Source organism: Mustela lutreola, chromosome 10 (assembly GCF_030435805.1).
Source record: "Mustela lutreola isolate mMusLut2 chromosome 10, mMusLut2.pri, whole genome shotgun sequence".
NCBI classification, from domain to species: Eukaryota; Metazoa; Chordata; class Mammalia; order Carnivora; family Mustelidae; genus Mustela; species Mustela lutreola.
The window spans coordinates 50,991,344-51,013,760 of record NC_081299.1 but is presented as its reverse complement, the minus strand read 5'-3'; the positions used below and the strand labels follow the sequence as shown (position 1 = coordinate 51,013,760).

Below are 22,417 nucleotides of genomic sequence, written 5' to 3'. Positions count from 1 at the left end.
GCTGCTGAGAATTGGTGCTATCTAGAATTTATAAGGACCTTCCTGAGTTTTTCCTGTCTTAGCACTTAAACGTAACTGTTTACTTGCTTATCTTTTCAGCCAGTCTCTAAATTCTTTGGGGCCACAAAATGTCCTTTTACCATTGTTTCTCCAAAACCTAGTGGAATCAGTTTACTAAAGGAAGGCTTGTATTAGATAAAGACTCAGTTGCTAACGCAGAACACCCAACTCAGATTAGTTTATGCAAAAACCTAAAACCAAAGGAAAGCAAGCAAAACAAACCCCAGTGCCTTATTAGTTCCTGTAGCTGCAAAGTCCAGGGTTCAAGTTATGTTGTAAGGAGCTCACCTTTCTCCAATTTTACTTTCTTCTCTGCCGTGTTTGGCTTTACTCTTAGGTAGGCCTTTCGATCGTCCCTGGTGAAGCAAATGCAATTTTTAGCTCTGATTGGGCCCGACTGTCTTGGTTTGATCTATATGCCTTTTCCTAAACCTGTCACAGAAGCCAGGAGAATATGCTGCTCTGCTTGGCCAGACTTAGGCCACAGGTTCATCCTTGAAACTGGAAATGAGGGCATCAGCGCCATAAAAGTACGGTGGATTGAGACTGATGTGTGTGTATCTGTGTGTATGTGCAGGGATAATATGTGGAGCATGGTACTGGGGAGCTAAAGGAATTCCACGGTCATTCCCTTTGTTGAACTCCATGCATTTCCCTGAATTTGGACCCTTGTGGGACATGGATATCTGCCCATACTGGGCTTGCCTGTGACTGCCAGCTCTTCCCTGAGGTGGGGGCCACCACTCCAGCTTGGAATATTTCCCAGGCTCTGTCTACCCTGCTTACAGTTTGGTCCTGCTTGTCCTCTTCCTGCTCTAAATGTTCCCAGCAAGCTGCACAGTGCTTGCAATGTCCTTTCAGACACTTTGGCAACTGGTGAGTCATGTATACAAAGAACCATTCAAAGGCAGAATGTGGTCAGTTCTCTAAGAGAGTAATGAAAAGATGTTTGGAGAGCAGAGATAAAGGCGTACAACATCTGGCTGGGAGCATGAGAGCAGACAAACGCTTCAGGGTCTATCAAGCACCCAGGACAAGTTTAAGTGTAAGCTGAATAATGATAATAACACTGACAGTAATAACAGCTGCTAGTACATATAGGGCTTACCATATATCAGGCATGTTCTAAGAATTTTATATGAATTGACCCAATGAATCTGCCCAATACTCTTTTAAGCTGGTACAATTATTCCACTCAGTTTAGAGTCAAGGTTAAGTAACTTGTCCAAGGTCACATAGTAAGAAAGTGACAGAAAATAACTGGGTTCCTATCAAGCAGTGTCTTAAAGGCCAGGTTACAGTGTTAGACTTGACTTGCAGTTTTTTGAGTAGCTGTTTCATCCTTCCCAATGGACTTAAACTCCCTGGCAGCAAGACTGAGTTTCGTTCAGTTTTGTGTTCTCTGGAATATCTAGGTGGGCTATACATTCAAGTAAAGTTGCACAAAAATCCTCTTTAAGTAGACTATCTCTACTGGAATGTACATTGTTATACAAAATATGCCATCTTCCACAGTGGTTAGAATACTAGACAGGAAGTTATAGATCTGACTAATTGAGGCTTTCACCCCTGACTCAGTGTGTGACTGAGCAAACGGACTTTATGCTACAGATTTTCCAACTGTAAAAGAGAGGGAAACAAGTATCCATCGTACCTCACAAGGGCACAGAGAGAACATAATAAAAAAAAAATACACATAAATCCTTGCAATACTTGAGTAAAGGTACTACAAGAAACAAAGATTATTTTTCCTAGCTTCACCACACACAAATAATCAGCAAATATGCATTAGGAACTACATTCTACACACTATGGGATTACAACAGAATAAGACACAATTTTCGCTAGTCCCTGTTTTATAGGATTTAATAGGCAAGATCATTTTGAGTGGTAAATATATAGATTATTTAATAGAACATCAAAATGGTAAAGTACATTAGAGCTTATCTGGTCTAACATTTATAAATGGAAAATGAGATCCCAAAGGGGGAAGTAATAGTCTCAGGGAGCCTATTGTTAATGGAGAAACACTTATCTTCAAAGAAAAGGACTAGGCTCTGGGTTTGAACCTCAGCTGACGAGGTTACTTACCATATGTGTGACCTGGGGCCAGCACTTAGCTACTCTGAACAAATTTCCTTGTCTCTAAAATGGGCATAATAAGAACTTACTTCAAAGAGCTGTCGTGGCGATTAAGATCACGCCTGTAAAACTTTCATCTGTGTTTGGCTAAGCACCACAAGTCAACTATTCTTGTTACCTCTGTAGGAGAAAGATCTTTTTTAGCTCTTTTTCTACAAGAAAAATTATTCTTTCTCTGGTCAGACCCCACTCACAAGGTCGGAGCAGAACAGAAAGTGCGTTCAACTGCTCGGAGATGGGAGCAGCAGGAACAAGAACTCAGCCATCCTGGGCGTCAGAGCACAGCCCCCCCTCGCCAAAAACCATCTTCCATTTCCTCCCCTTCCTTTTCGGGAAAGCCAAGCTCCCCCCACCCTCCCCGACGCGTTCTGTAATCTTATTTTCCTGCCTCGCCAAGTCGCTGGCCCCTGCCTGGCTGTTTTCTGTGTCCTTTCGGTTGAGCGAGCGCGGCAGCGAGGCGGCCAGGACTGGCGTGTCGCTCCCTCCACGCCCCATTCTTCCCCCGGGCTCCAGCCGGCCGCAGTTGCGTACCGAAGCCCGGGCTCCCGCGGGGATTGACGCGCCGGGGGAGGAGCGGTTTCTTGCTGCGCGCCTCTCAGGAGCATTACGGCAGGGCTCGTTCCCGGCTCCGGCCGCCAGCCCCAGCCTCCCCGGTCCGGAGCTGGGACTGGCGGAGGCCGCGAGGGAGGGAGCGCGAGCGAGGAGGCACGCGCCCGCCGGTCCGCGCCCAGAGCGCCGCCGCCGCCGCCGCTTTAGCAGCCATGGCCGAGCGCCGCGCCTTTGCCCAGAAGATCAGCAGGTAAATCTCGGGCGCGGGGCGCGCGGCCGCCGCGGGAGGAAGAGCCGGGAGTCCTCCCGAGCCCGGCCTAGGAGGCGGGTGGGTGTGGCGACGCGGGCGCGGGGATCTGGCGGCCTGGTCCGCGGCTGGGCGGAGGGGGCTCGCGGCTGTCGCCGAGGCCTCGCGCCGCCCTCCGACCCCGGCCCTCAGCCCGCGCTGGCGGCCGATCCTCGCCCGGGGTCTCAGGGAGCCCCACACGCCAGCGCGCCGGCCTCCGCCGGCTCCTCGGCGGCCCGGGCCTGGAGTTTCGCGGCGGCTTATTGCAGGGCGGGTGGGGAGCTCGTCGGCTAGCCGATCGGCGCTCCCCAAATTCTTTGTGTCCCCACCCCCGGGCTGGCCGGGGGCCGCCGCGGCGTCTCGCTCCCTCACTCTCCCCGTCCACCCCCGTTTACCCCCTGGAGGGTGTGGGGGTCCGCCCTCTTCTCCTCCCCAACAAAAGATTCGGCGCGCGGCGGGCTCCTGGCCGGTGGGAGGCCGCCCCTTCTTCACGCCTCCCACCCTTCCCGAGAAATCTAACAGGAATCCTCTTTGCAACCAGGGGCCAGTTCGACGTAGGCTCTCGCACCCAGAATCTAAAAACGTATAGTCAGAATGAAAAGTTGAGAGCTTGTGGTCTGCACCTTGTGTGTGCGGGTGCCGAATCTTGGACGAATTGTAGGCTGGAGCTTGATCTTAGAAGCGTGTGAATTTAAACGTGCGCTTGTGTTTCCAATGGCACCAGACGAAGATGGATGATAGTGTCCTTATTATATTGGCCCTTTGACTCACGTTTTAGGAGTCTGGAAGTAAGCAGGCGAATCACGGTTGAGATTTCCGAGCCTTTTACCTGCCTGCGGTGTGGGTCGGTTGCCAGAACCAAAAATTGAATAACGGCGGGGGATTTTAATATTTGTAGAATTTCATTCTGAAATATACTAATGTGTAAGGCACTAGACTGTGTTGGTTTTATTATGATGTCCCAAGAAAAGAAACGTTCGAATGCATTACTATTTCGACAGTTTTATTTCTGTGGTTCTGTGTCTTTTTCGTTTGCTGATCTTGCTTAACGATTTTTGGACCGACCAAACGGGTTCTTTCTTAACTGCCTTAACTTCCATAGCGTTACTCTGTTGTGGCACGTTTTTCATTTAAAACTAACAGCTTTTTGATTTAAGCTTTGTGCTTAATTCTTCTTAACTTTTGAGCTTTAAAACATTTAATTTTATTTTTAAGAGGCAAAATAATAAGGGGTACCTGGCTGGCTTGGTCAGTGGAGTATGGAACTCTCGGAGTTGCGGGTTTGCTCGGTGTTGGGTGTAGAGATTATTTAAAAAAAAAAATTTTTTTTTTTAAGATTTTATTTATTCATTTGTCAGAGAGAGAGGGAAGGCTCAAGCAGGGAGAGCAGCAGGCAGGGATAGGAGCAGGCTTCCCGCACAGCAAGGAGCCAGACTCCGGGGGACTCAATCCCAGAACCTGGGATCATGACGGCAGCCGAAGGCAGATGCTTAACCGACTGAGCCACCCAGGTGCCTCCAAAATAAAATCTTAAAACAAAACAAAACAAACAAAGAGCAAGTGCTTAAGAACATGTGCTCTGGTGTCAGACTTTGCCATGGGTTCAAATCCCAACTGTTAGTTTTCTTTTTCTTTAATATTTATTTGAGAGAGAGAGAGGGAGAGCATGAGGGGGGAGGGTATGAGGGAGAGAGGGAATGAGGGAGAAGCATCCCGGCTGAGCAGGGAGCCCAATGTGGGACTCTATCCTGGTGCTCCAGGATGATGACCTGAGCAGAAGGCAGTCGATTGAACCAGCCCAGTCACCCAGGAGCCATGACTGTTAATTTTCTAAGTTAGTACCTTGATCAATCTTAAGTTACAGTTTTGGCATCTGGAAAATGGGTACAGTACCAGTACTCTGTTGATAAGTGGCAAAATTTGTGTGAAGCGTTTAGCACTGTGCATAGGCTTTAGTAGCTATCATTGAACAATTAACAATTATTGGTATATTCCGGGGAGTTGTGCTAGAGTTAATAGGAAATTACTACTTTTTTTTTCCCCAAAATAACTGAGTCTTGTTTCTGAAGGCAATGCCATTGAAAAAATGTATTACTTGACATACATGCTTAGTATTAACTTCTTCTTAATAGAACCAAGTTTCGCCGAGAACATGTGTTGATTAGGAAATTGCACATTGAGGAGTTAGATATGAATATATATCATACCTGTTCTTTATTTGCAGAGTTTGTGCTAGGATTAGACAGAACAAAATACAAGAAAAAAAGAAAGTTTCACAAAATAATACAAAATTCAAAGTAATAAGCCTTGTAAATTTGTCAGATTAAATAAAGCAATGGAATTGAGATATTATTGCTTGGAGAAATAGTTAGGGGAGGTGACTGATGATAGATAAGGTATGTAAGGTGCAGAAGACTGAGTCTGGGATGGCATGTACATTTCTGACTGGGCAACCACGCGGATGATGGAGGCAGTCATTGAGGTAAAGGCGAAGGGGAGGAAGAAGGGATTTGAAGGTGGGAAATGAGGTGGGAAGGAGATGATGATTCAGTTTTGGATATGTAGATTTTGAGGTGCTCATTGAACATTGAAAGAGAAATATTTATTAGGTTGTTGGTGAGGTTTAAGATGCAGAAGAGAGATTGGCCTGAGGTCAGTAGATTTTGGGAATCATCAGCAAGGAGATTGTTATGAAACCAGAGGAGTAGATGAGATAGTATGGGACGAATGTGCAGATTAGTTTGGAGGGAAGACCAAGGACAGAATTGTTATAGATGATGAATTACTGTAATTGAAAGGTATTTTCATTCTTGTTATCAAATATGGCCAAGTAATACATTTATTTATTTATTTGTGAGAGAGCACGAGCAGGGGAGGGGGTTGGTGGTAGGAGGGTGAGGGGAGCGCCGAAGGGAGAGGGAGAAGCAGGCTCCACTGGGCAGGGAGCCCAAGGTGGTGCTTGATCCCAGGCGCTTGATCATGACTTGAGTTGAAGGCAGACCTCAGCAGTCTAGCTAGCTACCCAGGTACTCTGGCTGAATAATACTTCTGAATAAATTCTTCTTCTGCTTCTTAGTTTCCTACTAGAGGAAGTATAGCACATACTCTGGGGATAAAATGCTTGGCGTTGACATCCTAGCACTGGCCTTCATTGAATAAACTTGGGCAAGTTACTTTACCTCACTTCTGCCTCATTTTCCCTATCTATAAACTGGGGATAATAGCAGGACCTACCTTACAGTGTTGTTATTAGAATTAAAAAGTCAGTTCCAGTAAAGTGCTTAGAACAGTGTTTTCTACATAAAGGTCCAGCATCAATTATTTTTTATTGTTACAATATTTATAATGTGGTGTAGGACCTTTCCTTGGAAGTGGTAAGTCTTTTTGTGATGCGCATATATGAAATTTGTTGCTCTGTGAGTAGCCTGTTGCTATTTGAAACCCTATTTTTTTCCTTTTAAAGCTTTATGATTGTCCCCATACCTTACTTTTAAAAGATTGCACTGATTTCTTTTTGGCTCAGTCATTTCCTAACCCTTTGTATTTAGTGCTGTTACTTTTTGAGGCCATGATTTAGTGATTTCTCAAACTTTTTATTTTTTAGATTTAAAAAAAGATTGATTTATCTACTTTGGTGGGGGAGAGGCTGGGAGAGGAAATCTTTTTTTTTTTTTTTTTTAAGATTTTATTTATTTATTTGACAGAGATCACAAGTAGGCAGGGAGGCAGGCAGAGAGAGAGAGAGAGAGAGAGAGAGAGATATGCCGGCTTCCTGCTGAGCAGAGAGCCCAATCGATGTAGGGCTTGATCCCAGGACTGAAGGGCTTGATCTCGGGATGCTAGGATCACGACCTGAGCAGAAGGCAGAGGCTTTAACCCAATGAGCCACCCAGGCACCCCTGGGAGAGGGAATCTTCAGCAGACACTGCACTGAGCTGGAGTCCTATGCTGGACTCCCATCTCAGGACCCTGATATCAGGGACCTGATCCGAAACCAAGAGTCTGAAGCTTAACCCACTGTGCCACCTATGTGCCCCAAAGCTCTTTATCTTTTCACCGGTTGTACTGAGCTCATCATGGAAAAGCAGCACGTGTATTTTGTTCATAACAGTTATTGCCACTTGTTTGTTCCCCCTACTTTTGGAGGACAAGGCATATTCATTGTTAATTACCTCTTTTTTAATCACACCGTAGCGTATGATAGGTATAATTTGTGGAGTGTTGATTGTAGATTAATGATTTTGTTTGGATTATTTTGTCCTGTTACCAGATACTCAGCAGTAATGATGAACATTTGGATATACTTAAAACACTTTTTACTACATTCTCATCTTTATTACCTAGAGAGGCAGAAGAACATAGTAAAGAATGTAGACCTCAGGTCACATTGCATGGATTGAAATTCTGCCTGTACTACATAATAGCTATATAATTCTGGGCAATTGCTCTAATCCCCCTGTTTCAGTTTTCTCTTCAGTAAAATGGGGATAAAAATGTCTCTTTGTCATCATGAAGATTGAGTAAGTTAATACATATAAAACACTTAAACTGTGCCTGAAACATAATAAGCATTCAACAGATGTTAGTTGTTGCTATTATTATTCCTATATTATTTACAATGATTATTATTCCCATAATCCAGATGAGGAACTGAGACCTACCTACATCTCATGAAATTATTTGCTCATATTGGGACTCAGTCCCCAATTCTCTGATTTCAGATCTTACACTTTTTTTATTTCTGTATTCTTTCTGTACTATATATACTGTATTTCTTTCTGCAAAATATTTTCTGGGGTAGTTCCACATTTTCTAACAGTGCTACCATTAGCATCCCCAAAGTTACTTCTTACCTACTTAATCTTTCCTTTGTTAATTTGGTATCATTTTGTTGCCTAAGAAGCAGAATTTAGTGAAAGGCTTGCATCAGATTTTTATTTTTGAGGAAAATCTTTACATGAGTAGGATTTCCGGGACATACTCTTATTTATAAGCTCTATCTCTTTTTTTTAAGTTTTGAATCTGTGCATAACTCTGGCTGTATAGGCTAAGTCTTCCAGTCTACTTTCTTCACTTCATTATTAAATAAATTCTACCCACATAATATCATCTACTTCAGTGCTCCCTTTTTCATCACTTTGGCTTTTTGTTGTACTCCTCTCACGAACTCTAAATGCTGAATGTCTAACCTGTTTCTTGCCCCTGAGAGAGAGCAGAACAGTGCAGAGCTGAACTTTTAATAATGAATGTCTTCTCATTTGCAATGAGGTTTACTCTAAATCATTTCTCTTACTAACATCTTTGTTTTCCTATCCCATCTTTTACTGAAAAGTTCTGGATCATCTAACATGAGTCCATGATAACCTCAGCACGCTGCTGTTCCTGTATGTCACTTAGGCATCTTCTCCTGAGCCTGTAAGGTATCCCTTCCCTAAAGTTTACCAATTTTTTTCGTCCTTTGTACCCTGTTACCTTGCTGCCTCCCTCAGAACCTTGATCTCATAATTTTTCCTTTCCTTTCTAGCATCTTCAATATGTTTCTTTTATGGATGTTTCCCTTAATGCATAAGACTTATTATGCCTTTTTCATCATAAAACAAAGAACTATTGAATCTTCTGCATTTCTAGCTGCCAACCAGTCATTCCTTTCTTCTAGTCCCATTTCTCACATGTATGTGGTGCAGTCCCAACCACTTTCTGCTTGTTCTCGTCAGTCCTTGGACCATATGGCTGTGCTTCCCATGGTACTTTATGTGTACTTGAATTATGGAACGCCTGGAGATTAGGAGCCTTTGACTTTTTTTCTTCATCACTGATTTCATGAGCTGCTGTTTTTTGGGTTTTGTCTTTTTTAATTTTTCTTGCCCTCATCCTCCGTGCCATTTTTCCTCTACTTTATACTGCTTTTCAGAGGCCTTTGATGACTGTTCTGTGTCTTTTTATATCTAGTGTCAGACAGAGTTTTGTAAACTGGACATGTAAAAATTGTTTGAGGGCGCCTGGGTGGCTCAGTGTGTTAAAGCCTCTGCCTTTGGCTCAGGTCATGGTCTCAGGGTCCTGGGATCAAGCCTCACTTTGGGCTCTCTGCTCAGCAGGGAGCCTGCTCCCCCACCCTGACCCCGCCCCCTGCCTGCCTCTCTGCCTACTTGTGATCTCTGTCAAATAAATAAATAAAATCTTTAAAAAAAAAAAAAAAGGATTGTTTGAAAGAATGCTATCCTGCTTCATTGGAGCATCTTTTATTATCTTGCTTCTAGATGACCTCAGTGGGCCAGAGCTGATCTAGTCTCTTATCTCTTGTAATTCAAATGTGTTACAAATGAAATCTCTCTAAAATACAGCTTTTATAATGGCATTCTTTTGTTCAAGAATATTATAGTAGCTTCCAACAGTGTTAAACCCAAACTCTTGCTTGCATTTTGAAGTCATCTAGAATCTGGTCCTTCTCTTGTTGATTTATTCCCTAGCTTACATTTTGGACCAATCAGTTGAACATTTTCCTTGCACCCTCACAAATGCTCTGCTCATTTCCAGATCTGTAACTGCACGTTGTTTTTTCTTTTTGATCTATCCTTTCTTTTTTCTAAATCTTACCCTTTTCTGCGGACCATTCCAATCCACTGTCTTTACTTTTGGGATAACCATTTTCTTGGTTTTCTTTTTTAAGATTTTATTTATTTATTTTAGAGAGAGACAAGCCAGGGGAGGAACAGAGGCAGAGAGGGAGAGAGACAAGCAGACCCCCCCACCCTGCCCCTGAGATCAGATGCTTAACTACTGAGCCACCCAGGCCACCCCATTTCCTTGATTTTCTCTATTCTTTTCACTTATGAGTGCATTTCTAAGTAAAAGCATTTTTTCTGTTTTTTAATTCCTTTGACCATAATCATACTGGATATTGTATTTCTTTTGTCTTGCTTTTGTTCAGAATTAATCTGTGAGATTCATTCATAATATTACAAGTAGTTGGAGTTAATTCTTTGTCTTTATATTATTTCATTATATAAATATACCATGATTTTCCATTCTACAGTAGATGGGCATTTTGATTGTTTCTAGTTTTTGGCTATTAGAAACAATGTTCTATGAACACACCTGTACATATATTTGGATATGCATGTGCATGAATTTCTCTAGGGTATACTCAGATATGAGATTGCTGGTCCTTAGGTATTCTTTGTTGCTCCTCATAGCACTTTTATTTATCATGGAGTTTATTAGGTAATACCAAACTGTTTTCTTAGATAGCTGAAGAAATATACACTCCCATAGTAGTGTTGCTGTACCTAGCTGACATCTCTTGTACTGCTAGCTGTGTCATTTTTGCCAATCTGATGGATGGATGCATGATGCTATGTTATTATAAAAGTTTTGATTTGTATTTACTTGATTACGGTTGAGATTGAGCTCTGTTTTGTATGAGTATTGACTATATGAATATACTCTTATAAGTTGCCTATTTAAATCTTTTGCATTCTTCCTCGTTTTTCCTTTGTATTACTCTTTTTCTTACTGATTTGTTTGAGTACTTTATATATATATTCAGTGTATGAACCCATTGAATGATACTATGTGTTGCAAATGTCTTTACTCACGTGTGGTTATTTATTTAATTAATTAATTAATTAATTTATTTGACAGAGAGAGAGAGATCACAAGTAGGCAGAGAGGCCGGCAGAGAGAGAGGAGGAAGCAGGTTCCCTGCTGAGCAGAGAGCCCAATGCGGGACTCGATCCCAGGACCCTGAGATCATGACCTGAGTCGAAGGCAGAGGCTTAACCCACTGAGCCACCCAGGCATCCACCTGGGTGGTTTTTTAAAAAATTCTTTTTATGGAGTCTTTAAAAAAATTTTTTTTTTTATTTTTAAAAGATTTTATTTATTTATTGGATAGAGAGAGATCACAAGTAGGCAGAGAGGCAGTAGGACAGACAGAAGGAAGCAGGCTCCCTGCTGAGCAGAGAGCCCAATTCAGGGCTCCATTGCTGGATCCTGAGATCATGATCTGAGCCAAAGGCAGAGTCTTAACCTGCTGAGCCACCCAGGCACCGTTATGGGGTCTTTTGAAAACTAAGTTCTCAGTTTTCTTTTTTTTAAAGGTTTACTTATTTTAGAGAGAGCAAGAGAGTGCAGGGAGAGGGAGAGAAAAAATCTCAAGCAGGATCCATGCTGAGCATGGAACCTGGCTTGGGGCTCCATCTCACGACCCTAAGATTGTGACCTGAGCCGAAATCAAAAGTTGAATACTCAACAGACTAAGCTACCCAGGCACTCCAACTAAGTTCTCAGTTTTTTTTTTTTTTTTTTTTTTCTCAAAGATTTTATTTATTTATTTGATGGATAGATAGAGAGAACCAGAGACCACCAACAGGGGCAATGGCGAGGGAGAAGAAGTATCCCAGAATCCTGGGATCATGACCTGAGCCGGAGGCAGATGCTAAACCAGCAACCACCCAGGAGCCCCTAAGTTCTCAGTTTGAATATACTTTTATCAGTTTCTCTCTTTCTTTTTTAATGATTAGTACTTTTGAGGTCTTGTTTAAAGAATTTTTTTTTTTTTAAGATTTTGTTTATTTATTTGACAGAGATCACAAGTAGGCAGAGAGGCAGGCAGAGAGAGAGAGAGAGAGGGAAGCAGGCTTCCCGCGGAGCAGAGAGCCCGATGCGGGGCTCGATCCCAGGACCCCGAGATCATGACCCGAGCCGAAGGTAGCAGCCCAAACCACTGAGCCACCCAGGCGCCCCAAGAATTTTTTTTTTTAAGATTATATTTATTCACTTGACGAGAGAGAGAGATAGCAGAGAGGGAACTAAAGCAGGGGAAGTGTAAGAGGGAGAAGCCGACTTTCTGCCGAGCAGGGAGCCTGATGTGGGGCTTGATCCCGGAACCCTAGATCATGACCTAAGCCGAAGGCAGATGCCTTAATGACTGAGCCACTCAGGTGCACCTTGTTTGAGGAATATTTTCCTACCCTATGGTCATTAAGATATTCATCTGTATTAACCTTATAGTTGCATCCTTTATATTCCACCTGGACTTGATATGTGTATGGTGTGAAATTTTAATTTTTTTCCAAATAGATTGTCCTTTCCTCATTGACCTGCCCTGCCACCTCTATTATAGATTGTGAGTCCTCATTTGTGGGTCTTTGTCTGGGTTTCGCTCTTTTGTTCCATTGGTCTGGTTATACGTATTTTCACCAATTATAAACAACTTTATTTATTTATTTAAGATTTTATTTATTTATTTGACAGGCAGAGATCACAAGTAGGCAGAGAGGCAGGCAGAGAGGGAGGAAGGGAAGCAAGCTTCCTGCTGAGCAGAGAGCCCGATGTGCGACTCAATCCCAGGACCCCATCATCATGACCTGAGCAGAAGGCAGAGGCTTTAACCCACTGAGCCACCCAGGCACCTGTATAAACAATTTTAATTATCATAAGTCTTGGAATTTGGTAGAATAATTAACTTCTCTCATCATTAAAGAAAGTGTCTTGACTTCTCTTAGCCCTTTGAATTTCCTTGAATATTTTAGAATCTATCAAAAAGCAAACAAAAAATCCCCAAGTCCTATTCAAATTTGGTTGGGATTACCTTGACTCTGTATATCAGTTTTGTAGAGAAATGATGTCCTAATAATAATAAATAACAATAATAATAAATAATTTTGTATTATAATATTGAGTTTTTAAGCCTTGATTATGGTTTATCTCTTTGTTTACTTAGGTCTTCTTTATCTCATACAACAAAAGTTTATAAAATTTTCTCTGTAAGATTCATGCATATCCTTTCTAGGTATATAACCATTTTTTATCCTGCTATATACCTTGCTAAACTCATGTCAAATCTAAAAATGTGTCTGTGGCAGACACCTGAGTAGCTCAGTAGGGTAATAAGCATCTCTCTGCCTTTGGCTTAGGTCCTGATCCCAGGCGGTGGGACTGAGTCCCACATAGGTCTCCTTGCTCAGCAGGGTGCTTGATTCTCCCTCTGCCTGCTGCTCCCCCTGCTTGTGCTCTCTCTCTGACAAATAAATAAATAAAATCTTAAAAATAAATAAATAGGGGCGCCTGGGTGGCTCAGTGGGTTAAGCCGCTGCCTTCGGCTCAGGTCATGATCTCAGGGTCCTGGGATCGAGTCCCACATCGGGCTCTCTGCTCAGCGGAGAGCCTGCTTCCCTCTCTCTCTCTCTCTGCCTGCCTCTCCATCTACTTGTGATTTCTCTCTGTAAAATAAATAAATAAAATCCTTAAATAAATAAATAAATAAATAAAGTGGAACCTGAAAGTTATTTAAAAGATGTATCCATGAATTTTGTATTTTCTGTGTCATCTGGATATCATGAATTTTTGTTTCTACCCTTCCAAACCTTACAGTTTTGTCTTGTTCTGTGGACGGTTATCTTGTATTACTATGTAGATTATTACCATTTCTGTTTAACGTTGTACTAATACTGAGCATCCTCATTTTGCTGATGACCTCAGAGGGAAAGCTTTTTATGTTTCTTAACTTCTTTAAGCCTAAGGGTTGCTGTAAGTTTTTTTGTAGATAACCTTTTAATATGAGTTGCCTAGGAAATAGAGACTGAATCAAGGATTAAGAGTTGAGGGTTTATCTGGAAGGCATAATCCTGGGGCAGCAAGAGAAAAGGGAAGTGAGGCAGAGATGGGAAACAATGTAAGGTGATACCTTATCTTCTTTGGCCACTGTTCACGAGGCGCTGGGGAGGGACTGTTTGGCAGGTATCTTTGGACATAGGAACAGTTTCTCCAGTCAGTAGATACGAGTCTGGAAGAAGATTTATCTACCTGCTTTTGTCTTGCATCCTGTTTTCCATTAGTCAGCTCCATGAGAGAGTGAACTTTCCTTCACTTCTCGGTTGATCATATGCTTTCGCAAGCGTCTAGATGTGTCACTACTTTTTCCAGTGGCTTTTTACAGAGGGGACTTTTTGGTTGCATTTGACAGAAACACCATTTAGATTAATTTGCTTACAACTGAGTACATCAGGTGCCAGGATACAGAGGGTATGAACAGCCTCTTCATGTCTTTGATAGATTTCCCACTAAATGGTTGCGATGAGAGTTGACAGCCCCAGGCTCAAATCTTACCATTTAGTTTGGCTCGTGTCACATGTTCCTGCTTGAACCAGTTACAATGTTTAGGGTCAGTGGGGATGCTGGCTGTTCCTGTGTAACATGACATTCTCGAAGGCTAGAGGACAGATGTGATGGTGTCATCCCCAGCCAGTCTCAAGCGATGAGTTCCTTGCCAAAAAGAAGAGGTTTCTAACTAAAAGAAAGAGGGGGAGGGCAAATTCTGGTCACACCAGAACAACTGGTATTCTTTAAGATTGGTCATTGTAATTTGCTCAGCCTCACTGTAATTATTTAAATATATAGCAATATAGTTAGTTGTACTACCTGTTAAAATTTAAATGTAACTGGCGAATACAAAAATATAAAGAAAAGCAGTGTAATGGGAAGCAACTGTGGATCCCTGTTACTTAACTTTAAGTTTAGCTCTGATCTTAGTGGCAGCTCAGCCTCATGGGCAGTTGGCTTGGTTTCCACCGTCTGGCTTTCCTAGGCTTCTCTCTGTTGTGGTTCTGCAGCATCATGAGGTGTTTCTCATTTGTCCTCTGTGACCAGAAAACTGCACTCATCAGCCATTTAATGATTTTAATAAACTTTGCTGAAGATGAGGGATTGGGGTAAGGAAGGAGGCTAAGGGTGCAAGACTTTCTTCGAGACTCTACTTTGGCTCTCCTCTTCACATTCTTTCTCTGACTGGAAAGCAATTTCTTTTCTCTCACCCTCGTAGAGCAGTTACAGCTTTATGCAGGCTCTCTCTCTTTTTTTTTTTTAAAGACAACTTTCTTGAGGCATACTTTATATACCATAAATTAATTCATTAAAACTTTTTAAAATTTATTTTAAAAAGATTTAATTTATTTTAAAAAGATTTTATTTATTTATTTGACAGAGAGAGGTACAGCAAGACAGGAAACAAGCAGGGGGAGTGGGGAGAGGGAGAATCAGGTTCCCCACCAAGCAGGGAGCCCAATGCGGGGTTCCATCCTGGGTCCCTGGGTCATGACCTGAGCCTAGGTACATGCTTTATGACTGAGCCACCCAGGCCCCTACATTTTTTTTTTTTTAAGATTTTATTTATTTATTTGATAGAATGGGAGAGCACAAGCAGGGGGAGCAGTAGAGGGAGAGGGAGAAGCTGGCTCCTTACCGAGCAGGGAGCCTGATGAAGGACTCGATCCCAGGACCCTGGGATCTTGACCTGAGCTGAAGGCAGATGCCTAAGCATCTGAGCTACCCAGGCGCCCCTAAATTAATTCATTTTAAGTGTACTATTTGATTATTTTTAGTAAATTTACAAAATTGTGAAGCCATCACCCACAATCCAGTTTTAGAGCATTTCCAGCACCTCCCCAGATACCTTGTACCCATTTATTCTCTATTCCCAGCCCAAGTCCTCGGCAACAACTATTGTACTTTCTGTCTGTCTCTCTCAAGATTTGCCTTTTCTGAACATATGAAGCCCTTTGTGCCTGGCTTCCTTCACTTAGCATAACATTGCCATGTTTCATCCATGGTGTGGAATTTATCAGTACTTTACTCCTTTTAATGGCTGAATAATACTCCATCGCAAGTCTGTAGTACATATTGTTTATTTGTTCATCAGTTGATGGACATTTAGATTATTCTACCTTTTGGACATTGTGAATAGTGCTGCTATGAACATTCATGCACAGCTTTTTTTTTTGAACACCTATTTTCATTTCTTGTGAGTATATTCCTAGGAAAGGAATTGCTGGGTCATCTGGTATTTTATGTTGAATTTTTTTTAAAGGTTGTTTTTTTTTTTTTTTTTTTTAAGAAAGAGAACATGAGCAGGGGAGAGAAGTAGAGGGAGAAGGAGAAGCAGACTCCCTACTCAGGAGGGACCCCGATGTGGGATTCGATCTCAGGACCCTAGGATTATGACCTGAGCCAAAGGCAGACACTTAAACTGAGCCACCCAGGTGCCCCTCTGTTGAATTTTTTAAGAAATTGGGAAACTTCCACAGCAGCTACACCATTTTACATTTCCATCAGCAATGTATGAGCCTTCACTCTTTTCCACATCCTGGTAACACTTGTTAATTGTTTTCTTTTTGACTGTAGGCATTCTAATGAGTGTGAAGTGGCATTTCATTTTGGTTTTGATTTGCATTTCCCTAATGATTTGTGATGGTTTTTCTTGTGCTTATTGGCCATTCACATATCTTCTTTGGTAAAATTTTTGTTCCTATCCTTTGCTCATTTATAAATTGTGTTATTTATCTTGTTTTTGAATTGTAGGAGTTTTTTTTTAATATGTTCAGAACACAAGTCTTTTATTAGATATATGAATTACAAATATTTTCTCCCTGTCTGCTTTGTTTCTTCATTTTCTTAATGGTGAAGTTTGAATCACAGAGATTTTAAATTTTGATGAAGTCCAGTACATCTTTTTTTTTTTCTTTTGTATATCATGAGTTTGTTTTTATTCTCTAAAACTGTTAATTCATGGTCAAGATTTTCTTTTCTGTTTTCTTCTGAAGTTTTTATAGTTTGCCTCTTACTTTAGGTTAATGATCCATTTGCATTGATTTTTGTGCATAATGTGAGATGAAGATCTAAATTCATTTTTCATGGGGCGCCTGGCTGACTCAGTCAGTGGAGCGTGCAACTTTTGACCTTGGGGTTGTGAGTTCAAGCCCCACAATGGGTGTGAGGTTACTTAAAAATAAAAAAAGTCTTTATATTCATCTTTGCATGTGACTGTTCTGTTGCAGCATTCTTTGTTGCAGAGGCTATTCTTGTCTGGTTGAATTGTCTTGGTACCTTCAAAAATCAGGTGACCATAAATGGCTTTAGTTTTTCATACTCCATTCTGTTTCATTGAACTATGTGTCTAAACACTAATACCATATCTTTTTTTTTTTTTAACAGATTTTATTTATTTATTTGACAGAAAGAGAGACAGCGAGAGAGGGAACATAAGCAGGAGGAGTGGGAGAGGGAGAAAAGCAGGCTCTCCACTGGGCAGGCAGCCTGATGCAGGGCTTGATCCCAGGACACTAGGATCATGACCTGAGCTAGAGACAGACACTTAACTGACTGAACCACTTAACTGACTGAACCACCCAGTCTTGTACTTCTTTTGTTAAATCTGTTTCTAAGTATTGTTTCTGATGTTATCGTGGTGGAATTGAAAAATTATTTTTGATATTTAGCTGCTAGTATATAGAGATATAGTTGATTTTGAACTTACATCCTCTACCTTTGCTGAACTTATTAGTTCTAGTAGTTTTTTTGTGGATTCCTGCTTACAGGATCATGTTGTCTGTGAATAAAGAGGTTTATTTCTTCCTTTTCCATCTGAATTGCCCTTAATTTGTTTCCATTTCTTTTTTAAAAAAACTTTTTAGGGACGCCTGGGTGCCTCAGTTGGTTGGACGACTGCCTTTGGCTCAGGTCATGATCCCAGAGTCCTGGGATCAAGTCCTGCATCAGCCTCCCAGCTCCACGGGGAATCTGCTTCTCCCTCTGACCTTCTCCTCACTCATGCTCTCTCTCAGTGTCTCTCTCTCAAATAAATAAAAATAAAATCTTAAAAAAAAAATTAAAAGAATGTTTTTTAAAAGATTTTTAAATTATTTATTTATTTGACAACAGCAATCACAAGTAGGCAGAGAGAGAGAGAGAGGAGAAGCAGGCTCCCCACTGAGCAGAGAGCCCAATGCAAGGCTCGATCCCAGGACCCTAGGATCATGACCTAAGCCAAAGGCAGAGGCTTTAACCCACTGAGCCACCCAGGCACCCCTGTTTCCATTTCTTTCCTTCCTTCCTTGTGGTGCACTAGCTAGAACCTCTAGTACAGTGTTGAATAGTAAGAGCAGACATTCTTGCTTTCTCCCCAGTCTAAGGAGAAAAGCATTCAGACTTTCACCCTTAAGTATGATGCTGTTTGTAGGCAGATGCTGTGGTAAAGGGAAGAAGACAAAGATTTGAGAAGTATATCTGAGTTAGAATGAAAGGACTTAGCAACTAATTGGATACAAGATATAATTTATATGTTTGTGGGAGATTCTGGTGCTTTTTTTATGAAGTAGGGTGGAATTGAAGATAAATTTATCTCTTTTTGGGAATATTGACTTTTTACAGTAAGAGGTTTTCTCCCCCTTCCAGTTTTCATTTGGGTTGGCAATTTTAGATCAGTTTTAATTTTTCCAAATGCTAAATTTTTAAATTATTTTTTTCTGTAGTTTTAAGTTAATATGTTCCATGAACTGGGAACAATGTTATTACCAAGTTTTTGTTGAGGAAATTGAGATATGGTGGGATGCTTTAGATCAGAGTGATGGAGATATCCACGTCTCTTTCATACAGCGTTCTAAATTTTTGACTAAAATGTTATTCCAGAATTGTGTCAGATGGGATACATGAGTCATCGACATCTTTTTTTCTTTATCCTTCCCAAAAAGGGATTATGTCTTAAATGTTAAGTGTGTTATATAGAAAGACTGTTTCTGTTCTTTGGTTTCACAAATCATCCTCTCTGTGTTTTTGTTTCTTAGGCCTTTAGTGGCTTCTGGCCCATTGTGAACCTGAATTCTTAAAGAATTTAACAAGTGACAGGGACTCAGAAGAAAGTTTTATTTAGCCATCCCGGAAAGATAGGAAACAGATCATAACAGCGGTGGTGGTTGTAATTACAGTGTTCCTATTAATATGTTAGTGTATACACTAGACATTTTCACTGAGTATCTTTAGTTGACCTCATAGGCTAGGTTTTCGAGAACAGAGAACTCATTAATATGAACTGTAGCTAGAATCATTTACCTTTGGAAACTTGCTTCTAAGGAAAGAGGCCTTAGGAGTTTTATGGATCTGAATTCAAACTCTGTCTATTTTTCATAAACTTGGAAAAGTTACTTTATTTTTGAAGTTTATCTAAAAATATCTGGTTTTTTTTCTGACTGTAACATAATATATGGTGCTGCAGAAAATTTGGAATACAGAAGGCCCAAAAGAAAAAATAAAGGCCATTCATAATTCTAGATTTAGACAAAAATCTCTCTTGGAGCTTGCATTCCAGTCATAATCTTTACAAATCTAGAAATAGCCTAAATGTCTACTAATAGAGACTGCTGGTTAAATATGTTCTGGTTCACCCATGTTCTAAACTCTGTAGCAGATCGAAAGCTGGAGAGCAGTTTTTAAGAGTGGGGATTCTATGTTCAGATCTTGGCTCTATTCCTTATTAGTTATCTGAACTTAACCTCTTGATACTTTAAGATTCTAAAATGCCTACTTCACAGAGTTTTTCTGAGGATTAAATGGGGTATAACAAATCTAACATACAGTATCTGGCATATAAGTTGTAAATGCTTGATAAATATTGCTAGAGGATTATTAATTTTATGTGCTGATATGGAGTGATTCCCAAGATATATTAAGTCTATAATGTAAGGTATCAAGAAAAGTTTTTTTTTATTGTATGATGTCACATATGAATATTAAAAAGTAGACACATTTTTCTTGAAGGATACCTGATAAAATATTAAGGGGTTACATTTAGGAAATAGGACTGGGGATAGGTGATGGTAGAGAGATGTATTTCTTGTTTTTACCTCTTTGTGAGGTTTGTGTTTTTTAATTGCCAGGTATATATTCCTTTTGTTTACTTTTTTTTTTTTTTTTTTTTTGACAGAGAGAGAGATCACAAGTAGGCAGAGAGGCAGGTGGGGGGTGGGGAAGCAGGCTCCCCACTGAGCAGAGAGCCCGATGTGGGGTTCAATTCCAGGACCCTGAGATCATAACCTGAGCCGAAGGCAGTGGCTTAACCCACTGAGCCACCCAGGCACCCCATACTTTTTTTTTTTTTTGTTTAAAGATGTTATTTATTTATTTCACAGAGACCGAGGTCACAAGTAGGCAGAGCAGCAGGCAGAGAGAGTGGAGGAAGCAGGCTCCCTGCTGAGCAGAGAGCCGGATGCAGGGCTCGATGCAGGGCTCTATCCCAGGATGTCTTCCTGGGACACCTGGCTGGCTCAGTCTGTAGAGAATATGACTTTTGATCTCAGGGTTGTGAGTTCAAGCCCCACATTGAGTGTGAAGTCTACTTAAAAAAAAAAAAAAAGATATCTTCCTTTATAGATTTATTTTCTTTGTCTTTCCTCTATGTTGGAAAATCTTATTTCTCTGCTACTTGTAATAACTTTGTTTACATAATTGTAGAATTTGAACATAGTTCTGGAACCAGCCTTTGCAGGTAGGTTAAATAATAGACTGCTTTGAGATAAGTAAACATATCATATATCTTGTTTCAAAGGAGTTTCTTGTAGAATAGGGGAGCATTGTGTTTCTGTGTTTCACTTAATAAATGGGATAATGATGTGTCAGCAAGGCTCTTTCAGAAATGGTTATGTATTTAGAATTCTTCTGTGGATTCAGATTTTTCCCCTTAGCAAATATTTACCTATTTGACAGTAATAGTTAAAAAGGGATACTTCCTTGGCCTTTCCCAATCAGTTAGAAACAACTGTACTTACAAAAGACATTTGGAAGATTTATATATTGAGTAGTCTCCAAATTCATCCTTCTGCCCTATCTCCTTTTCTCTCTTTGCACTCTTGTATCTGTGTCTGCATTTCTTCCTTTCTCTCTCTCCATTGTCTCAGATACTGAGCATATAAAGATTAATGGGATGCAGGTCCTGTCCTTAAGAAGCTCACATCAGTTGTTCCATTCTAACATTCTTTCTGAACTACTTTCCCGGGGCCGGGGTTGGGGAAGAATTATGATTTTTTTCTCTATTCCCATTTTTTCAGTCCAGCTTCGAAAACATTTATTAAAGTACTCAGGATGTGCCAGGCATTCTGGTAGAGGGTGCAAAGGTAAATGAAGTCCCCCCTTTTATTGCTTGGTTTCTTTCAAGGAGATAGGTAAGTAGATTTCAAAACAATTTGATAGATACTATGTCTATAATATTGTTTGGTTTTCACAATGAGGTGTTTTTTTTTTTTTTTTTTTAAGATTTCATTTATTTATTTGAGAGATAGAGCATGAGAGGGGAAAAGGTCAGAGGGCAAAGCAGACTCCGATGAACCTGAGAGCCTGATGCGGGACTCAGTCCTGGGACTCTGGGATCATGACCTGAGCCCAAGGCAGTTGCTTAACCAACTGAGCCACCCAGGCGCCCTCACAACAGGTAGTTTTAGATAGTGCTACCAGGTTGAGGTAAAGACTATACATTTTCTTTAATGGCAGAAATTAACCTGCCTTGAGACATTTATACAAAACAGGAGCCAGCGTAGCATACTCCAGAAGTAAAGTTTCCTTGTTCTCCCTAATTCCTCAAGGAGGTTGCAAAGGTACCTCTGAAGTGTGAGAATGTGCCAGACATGAGAGCCAAGTTCTTGATCCTTCACTGTTCCTTTTCCCTTCCACCATACTTTCAAATTTTCCCTTCCACCATACTTTCATATTTGAGGGTTGTGTTAGTATTCCAGAAGAACCTGCTTTGTAATTTATGTGCTTATATCAAAGAGAACATTTATAAGCATTGGACTTTCCTGCTGCTGTAATCAGACTCTGTGTCAGCAAGTCCAGGTTCTTAGTTCATGGTGAAAAGCAGTCTGGCCAGTCTGCTGCCTGTCTAAATGAGCCCCCGGTAACTCTGTTTCCTTGAGTGTATACGGATACACATGAGTACTTTGAAAGCACAGAGGAGGCATAGCTAACCTGAGTGGAACAGAACACATAATCAGGCAGGGCATTCTGGAGGACACGATACACTTTGTGAAGAATACTTGCCTCATCTGTACTCCATAATTAGTTTGCTAGTTTTGTACATTTAGGTAGAATAATAATAACTGAAGAGTTTAAAGCTAAATTACTGGCATCATTTGCATCTCTAATATATAAGGACATTTCCTGCATTACTGTAATACTGTTATCACACATTAAAAAAAACCAATAATTCTTAATAATGTAATACCTGTCCATGTTCAGGTTTCTCATTATCCCCAGAAATGTCCTTTGTAGCTGGTTTGTTCAAATCAGGATCTAATTAGGAACCATTCATTACAGTTTGTTATATCTTTTAAGATTTTTTCTTTTTCCCCTTCTTTTAAATAGACTGTACTTTTTTTGGCCTGAAGTCTTTTTTGTTTGTTTATTTGTTTGTTTGTTTTTTATTATTTTTTTCTTTTTTCTTTTTTATAAACCTGTAATATATTTTTATCCCTAGGGGTACAGGTCTGTGAATCTCCAGGTTTACACACTTCACAGCACTCACCATAGCGTATACCCTCCCCAGTATCCATAACTCCACCC

At 40.8% G+C, this 22,417-nt stretch overlaps 1 protein-coding gene across 10 annotated transcripts in view; it reads left to right on the top strand.

Annotated features, from left to right (window-relative positions):
- Nucleotides 1-2,583: 2,583 nt before the first annotated feature.
- The window catches only part of DOCK7 (dedicator of cytokinesis 7), a 218,452-nt gene continuing 198,618 nt past the window's right edge, over nt 2,584-22,417 (top strand). For 3 of the 10 annotated variants that reach the window (XM_059137863.1, XM_059137861.1, XM_059137857.1), the window contains exon 1: nt 2,624-3,001. In XM_059137863.1, coding sequence (XP_058993846.1) covers nt 2,964-3,001 — 38 coding nt within the window. In that variant the 5' untranslated portion in view covers nt 2,624-2,963. Of the gene's footprint in view, nt 3,002-22,417 lie in introns of all 10 variants that reach the window. The other 7 variants (XM_059137858.1, XM_059137856.1, XM_059137862.1 and 4 more) reach the window with 5 other exon arrangements.